The following is a 7645-nucleotide window of genomic DNA, read 5'->3' as shown; positions in this document are numbered from 1 at the left end:
CATTAAATTGATGATGAATTTATTAAGTTTAGAATTTAAAAAATAAAAAAAAAATATTTAAATTTAACTTCTTTAAACAAACCTCCAGCAACAACAGAATCTAATGTTGGAAAACGTTTTCGTACTTTCATGCTAATATCACGAAAAACAAGTGCTTGTGATAAGACACAATAACGAACAATGTTACGACGCATTTTCCGTGACCTTTCATCATCACCACGTACATAAGCTGCTGTCATCAATGCTATACTATAAATAACATTCAAATAATAAACAAAGAACTTCATTTTTTTTTTTGGAATTAATTAAAATAGTTAAAAATATTTTAAAATCAATCAATTTCTTATATTTAATGAAATAATACTTTTGATGTAAAGTTACATTTAAATGTTGGAAAAATTAGCGTAAAGTGTAGAAAATCATAAAAAAAAACAAAAAGAAAAAAAGAAAGAATAGCACAAACTTATCAATGTAACCAATATTGTTAAAGAATTTAAGCCATCGATTTAGGACAGATGTGACAAAAAAGCCAAGAATGAAATCAAGTGGTATAAGATTCAATTTTTCATCCAATAAATGTGCAATTCTTTCGAAATCTCTACAAAATTATCATTAAAAATTTATTGAAATAATTACTATAAAATGGAACGAAATAATTAAGAAAATTGCTGTGTTTATTCATTTATTTATTTGTTTATTTGTTTGTTTATTTATTTATTTATTTACTTATTTGTTTGTTTATTTATTTATTTCTTGAAATGGATTATATGTGAAAAAGCACTTAATTATACATATGTTATGTTATTATTTATTCTGTAATTAATCTATTATAAACAAATGTATTTTGCATTGGTAAACAAAAAACACGTTCGATTTTGCTTTCAATTTATTTGACACTTACGAAACTTTTTTTTTTGAATTTGATTCAATCGAATTCAATTTTAATGCAACAAAATTTATAGTTTGAATTTTATGATTAAAAAAAAACAAATTTTGTAAGAATTACAATCAAATTTGGTTTTATTAGTTCAATTCTAATGAAATGAATTTCAATAAAAGAGTTTTCGTTTCTTTTTTTTTTTTAGGATGCAAATTTTTTTTTTTCGCAATACACTCAAGATAATACACAAATGGTAGTAATTAATTAAATCATGCCTGATTTGGTGTGGTGATAATAATTTGCGATAAATAATACCAATGGTAAAATAAAGTAATAACCAAATGACAAGTTCAAATGTCACCGATTTCCATACACTTCCACGCCAACGAAATAATAATTTGAATAACGTCCATGGTCGTGATGTTGATACATCCAAATTGTATTTTACTGTCATTATTCCTTTAAATAAATTAAATAAACGAAAAAATTTTTTGAAATTCCTTTTTTTTAAGCTTTTTTTCTATTTTCAATTTAAAATTTTCAATTGTAAATTTTCAGAATAAATTGAAAAAAAAATTAGACTTTTTGATTTTGATTTCGAAACTTTTTTTCAAGAAAAGATTAATTATAATTTTGTTTCGAATAATTTCAAATCATACTTTACTTGTAAAACTATTATTGGAAAAAAAATAAAAATAAAAAAAAAACTTGTTATTGTAGAAAATAGAACAAATGAAATTTTTTGATTCCTAGAATCAATCTTATGAATTGATCTTTGGAATTGATCTTTTGGGTTAAACGAATAAAAAGAAAAACGATTTCTTGAAAATAATATTTGTTATTGAGCAAAAGAATGAAAAGAAGAAAAAAAAAGTTTGTTAACTACATACAAAGTTAACAAATTATGTCAATAATACTTTAACATTTATAAATAAATAAATATATATTTATATATATATATACATACACACATGCACACATACATACATACACACATACATATATACATACATACATACACACATACACACATATATACATACATACATACATACATAAATACATACATGCATGCAAACATACATATAAGGAGACCTAAAAAAAGTTAAACAAATCAAAACAAAAAAAAAAGCATGCAGAAAAGCTGATGATTGAAAAGGTATAATGGCAAAATATATGATAACATACCTGAAAGGTAAATACTTTAATTACACATTAAAGGTAACGGTGTAAAATGTATGAAAATATTTACAAGTATGAATGAATTCATTTGATATAAAATGAAAAGGATATGAGAACGGACAGCTTATAAAAGATCAAAGATTTAGGGTTAAAGGTTAAAAATAAATCAATTACGAATCTTATCGATCATTTCATTGTTTGTTTTCATTTAAAAACAAAGAAAGAACTAAAAAAGCTAAAAGAAAAAAAGGAATCAAAATTATATACCTAATCATAATTATGAATTCGTAATAATTTGTTTATGTTAAATTGTTTTTTTTTCTTTGATTTTCAATAAAATCTATTTTTTTAAAATTTATCTATAATTTATGTTAAAAAAATTTGAAAGATACAAAAAAAAATTTCAAAAAATAGAAATAAATAAATTAATATTGTTATAATTATTGAATTACAATTTTAGCTCTAAAATAATTGATCTCTTTTTGTCTTTGTCAAATTGTTATTTTATTATTCCGTCTTTTCTTTTTTCTTTCTCCCTTTTAATAATTAAAATAACTGTTATTCCATAATACAAGATTGAAAATGAATAACTTTTCATTTTTTTTTTTTTTTTTTTTAAATAAACTTGAAATTACAAGAAGCAAGACCGACCTTTAGTCCAGTTTTTGTAATTATTTCACTTTTTTCTTTCACTTCCATAAAAATATTATTTATTCGTAAGATTTGAAGAAAATTCCAATTAACTTCTATTTATTTTAATATAATAATTGTAATAATAAGTAATACAACAAGTGCTAAAAACAATAATAATATCATATAATTTACAAATGTAATCATGAAAATCATTTAGTTTGCAATTTCATCAAATTCCATCAACAAATTTGATGAATTTACTTAAAATTATCCCAAAAATTTTTGCATAAAAATTTATGTTTAAATTTGTTCTTATAGCTCAAAAAAAAAAAAAAATTAAACATCAAATTTTTACATTAAATAATTTCTTAAAATGTTACATCATTTGATGATTATATTCGTTAAGTTAACTTTGGATATGATTTCTGCCTACGGAGTGTCATTTGAACATTATCATAATTTACAAGATTTGATGGAACACTTCGTCGACGAGTTAATATCGATGATAATAATCCATCAAAATTTTCAATTTGTACATCATTATTCCGTAATTTTATATTATTTATATCGCTTTCTTCGATGGTATTTTTTCTGCTCATCGATTCTTCTGTTTCTTCTACCAGATCTTCCAGTTTATGTAGCATTGATGTTTGTGATAGTGTAAGATGACCACTATGTCGACCATCACCAGCTATACTTACTGGTATATGTTTCAATGTAAGCGGCAAATCTTCATCTATAATTCTAATGCCTGATAAAAAAAAAAAGAAAAAAAAACATTGAAATATCAGTTTGAAAATTTGTATATTCAAAAATAATTTTATAAATTGAAATTTATTTCCTTCCTTTTTTCTTCCTTTTTTTTTTTTAAATCATAGTTGAAGTTTTCAATTTCTTCGAAATAATGTTAAAGTTTAACACTGAGAATAAATTTTAAAAATGATTCCTTTTGTATTTTTTTTCATTTTATACCGGAAAAAATTCACTTACCTGATAAATTAACATTAGGATTGTCATATGATTCATTGATAATAGTTTCTAGAACACGATTTAAACTACTTCGGCGACTCTCACTGTTACTCATCCGTTTTGAACAACCTTTTTCTAAGCCTGATAATTCGTCAACATTTTGATTCGTTTTGCTACCACATTCATCACCATTTTGGCTCGTATTAAAATGTGTATGACTTAATGATCTAGAATTTAACCTTTTAATATAATGTATATGATAAAACAATTGTGTATAACAAGAACTGCTAGTATCATCAGTAAATGACAGATATCACTGATAAAGAATTGATAAATAATTTCACGTTCATTTATTAATTTGTTGTAAACACAAGGAAAAGAATAATATCAACAGTAATAATTATTGATATCAGTAAAAAACGAATAATGCTGATAAAGAATTCTTGATAATATTTTGCGTTCATTTAATTCATTTGTTGTAAACATATTGAAATAATGCATTGAAAATCAAAATTTTGCAAACAAAACATTCAGTAATTTTTTAAAGACTGAAAATAATTTAAATTAATCAAATGAATTTCCATATTACCTTACCTAGCAAATTTTTGACGAACAATATTCATAATACCGCTATGAAGATCAGTTCTAAAATTGAAATCTTTTGAATATGAAGAAATAAACAAAAATTATCCCATATTTTGTCTCAAATCTGTTCTCGTTTCATGTCACAATTTTTAGGATAGTTGGAAAATTTTATAGTGATAAAATGAAAAGATTTGTCACGTGATTATCATTAATATAGAACAGTTGTGGATTTAATTAATTAAACGCAAATTTTTGAAAATATTCTGCTTTATCATTTAATGGAAAAAAGTTTTTCATCTGTTATTGCTTAATAGTATATAGTTAGCTACATTATATCAATTTTTTTTTTTAAGTAATTATCATTTTTTCCTACCTTCCGCCACGTAAACTGTGTCGCACTGAGCTTCGTAATAATCCCGAAATTGAATAATGATTATCTAATTCTCGTGATAATGGTAACATTTTAATTTTGCTCTTCTGATCAGTTAACCTGAAAAAATTTCCATGTAATAGTAGTATTAATAAATCATTAAAAAGGAACAAAACCTATAGAGATAAAAAGTTTTTCAATTTCTTTTAAAATTTTAAATTCATTTAGAAGATAACATTTACAAAGAAATTTAATGGGAAAAAAAAAAGAATAAAATCTATATTACCGAACGTTTGCAGTTGAACCAGTTAAACCGGAAAGCCGATATTCACCACGAGCTGATTCGGCTGAATACAATGGCTCTATTTCGGTTTCGCTCCAGAAAACATCTTTAAGTAATGCTGGTGTTCTACTGCATCCATCATCAACAATTGTCAAACCTACCTAAATTAGTAAGTAATGTTATTTATCAAGACAACATTATTGACCATTTAAATATCGGTATTTCAAATCATTTTAAATTATCCATTCCGGTTTCCGGCCTTATTTATTTTGCCAGTTTTATATATAGCTGATATATAAGATATTCAAAAAAAAAAAAAAAAAAGAAAAAGAAAAATAACACTAAGATTTTTGTCGAGAAGGAAATTGCACTCAAAATCATCATCATCTTCACCAAATGGGTTCAACATTGCTTCTGCTACTTTTAGCCATCCCATATAAAAGATAAACTGAATGATTGTCATAACCGGAAGGTATATATCCATCTGTAACGGAATATTTTTAATGGTTCCGTACAAAAAAGGAAACGAAAAAGAGGAAATAAAATTTTGGTTTTATCAGTTGGCAAATGATTAGTAAAGCAATATGTTGGCGAAGATGTTGTAAGCGCAGAATTTGCTGCAGGATTTTATGAAAGGATTTCATGACCCTCACTTGTAGGCCTGTCTTGGAAGGCTGTTGCTTGGCTGCATCCGACTTACAAATGGGCCTGTTACCGGCAAGTTTACTGTAATTAAATAAACAAACAGTTATGATGCTAAAAATACTTGAAAAATATGAATAGTGTTGAAAGAGGGCTTATCATTCCTTTTATTCGAATTAAAATGAGAATTATCTCTTCGAGTAAATAATTATTTAAATATTCTGATAATAAAATTAGAAAATTAGAAATTTAATCTTTTTTTTATGTCAAAAATTAATTTTAAAATTAAATTACAATTAAAAGATATTAACCGCTGATTTATTTCGTGCATTATCACTTATAATATATTGTCGGGCAATAGCACCAACGAGGAAATATGTATGAACAGCTAAGACAATTAATTGCGGATACATTATTGGTAATGGTACCCAATCAAAATTGCATAAAATTGCTAAATTTGTACGAAATATTTTAATTTCCTGTAAATAATAATTAAAATTAATAAAAAATTAATTCAAAATTGTTTTTTTTAAATTGATTTATTTATGAAAATTTCAAAACTGTATACATTTTAATAGCAGCAAACATTCATTCATTGATATTTTCCTGTTCTTTATGACATTCTTAGTGCAATAAATGTCCTTTTACAATGCTCAAACTTATGATGATAATTAAATGACATTTGCACAAAATTAAATAACATTTGCGCATATTGATGAATTTAAAAGAATGATTTTCATGTGTAGCACAAATTAATTTGCAAAAATTGGGAGTAAATTTTAATTAAAATAAAAAAAAAAAGGATCTTTCTACTACCAAAATCTGATATCCAATCAGCGCAAAGAAAAATAATGCAAAATTTCATGGAAGATATGATAATATATCAGTTACATATATATTTGTTAAAATAATTAAATGAAGTAATTGATAATTTAATTAAAAATTAGATATCGAAATTTGTTGCTGAAATTTTTTTTTTTGGAAAAACCAAATTTATGGTTATTTCCATCATAAAAATTACATATTTTAAAAAGTAATTAAGCACTATAAATTTGTGACCTGAATGGATGATTTATTGATAAATTGTTGAAAATCATTTAGATAAAACGAAATTATTTCATTCTAATAAAATCGAATCACTTCATTTAGATGAGATAAAATGGAATCACTTACTTCACCAACTTTTTCAAGCAAAATATCACTGGAAATTTTTTGCTGATTCCGTGCTTCCTGACAAAGTGACAATGCCCATTGGAATGGCATCCAATATTTAGCATAACGATACTGGATTGCATCATATTTTTCCTTTTCGTGTTTCATCATAAAACCTATTATTTTCAAAATTTTACTAATTCTTTTCAAAATTTTGTTAAACTTAATTTCAAAAAACAATTAGATTTTGTTGCATTTTAATTTTGCATTTGCGATTTTGCAATAGATATCATCTAAAAACGTTTAAATATTACGTAATTAAGTAATATTAAACTTTGAAATATAAATTAAATATATTATGAAATTTTTGAAAAATGCATTTAACACATTTAATCGCATATTTTAGCAATTATACTAAATTTTGATCACTTAATCGGATTTAACAAAAAACTATACCAGCAGCAACCAGCGCTTCAACAGTTGGAAATCGTTTCCGTACTCGCATACTAATATCACGGAAAACAAGTGCTTGCGATAGTACGCAATACCGGATGATATTTCGGCGTAACATTCGTGCCCGATCATCCGTACCTTTCACATAAGCTGCTACCATTAAAGCTATACTATAAAGTAATATATTTAATCAAATCAAATATAATTAATTACTACTTTTTTTTTCTCAATTCTAGAATAATTACTTTTATGGCAAAACTTCGTTTCTCTTTTTTTGGTATTTCGATTAACAAAAAAAAAACCAACTTATCAATGTAACCAATATTTACGAAAAAATTGTTCCATCTAGATAAAACGATTGTAACAAAAAAGCCAAGCATAAAATTTAATGGAATATAATCCAATTTTTCATCACAATAATGTACGAATTGTTCAAAATTTACTAAAACAAATTAAATTAGTGAATAAAAAAAATATAAAATTTCAACCTTGAAAT

General features: G+C 24.4%; 2 protein-coding genes across 3 annotated transcripts in view; both read right to left on the bottom strand.

Annotated features, from left to right (window-relative positions):
- Positions 1-1334, bottom strand: part of LOAG_17911 — a gene marked incomplete at both ends in the record, with an annotated part of 6183 nt that extends 4849 nt beyond the window's left edge. The window contains 2 exons of one of the 2 annotated variants that reach the window (XM_020450576.1): positions 83-249; positions 1219-1334. In XM_020450576.1, coding sequence (XP_020305723.1) covers positions 83-249; positions 1219-1334 — 283 coding nt within the window. Of the gene's footprint in view, positions 1-82; positions 250-463; positions 597-1218 lie in introns of those variants that run through there. The other variant, XM_020450577.1, reaches the window with a different exon arrangement.
- Positions 1335-3096: 1762 nt separating this feature from the next.
- LOAG_17910 (bestrophin-3) overlaps positions 3097-7645 on the bottom strand; it is a gene marked incomplete at both ends in the record, with an annotated part of 5812 nt that continues 1263 nt past the window's right edge. The window contains 9 exons of the mRNA XM_020450575.1: positions 3097-3431; positions 3686-3891; positions 4259-4309; positions 4623-4739; positions 4906-5063; positions 5243-5386; positions 5856-6023; positions 6718-6872; positions 7153-7319. Coding sequence (XP_020305722.1) covers positions 3097-3431; positions 3686-3891; positions 4259-4309; positions 4623-4739; positions 4906-5063; positions 5243-5386; positions 5856-6023; positions 6718-6872; positions 7153-7319 — 1501 coding nt within the window. The remainder of the gene's footprint in view (positions 3432-3685; positions 3892-4258; positions 4310-4622; positions 4740-4905; positions 5064-5242; positions 5387-5855; positions 6024-6717; positions 6873-7152; positions 7320-7645) is intronic.

Source organism: Loa loa (genome assembly GCF_000183805.2).
Source record: "Loa loa unplaced genomic scaffold supercont3.150, whole genome shotgun sequence".
In the NCBI taxonomy this organism is placed as follows: Eukaryota; Metazoa; Nematoda; class Chromadorea; order Rhabditida; family Onchocercidae; genus Loa; species Loa loa.
Note: the sequence above shows the minus strand (reverse complement) of the source record. Positions and strands in the feature narration are given on the sequence as shown.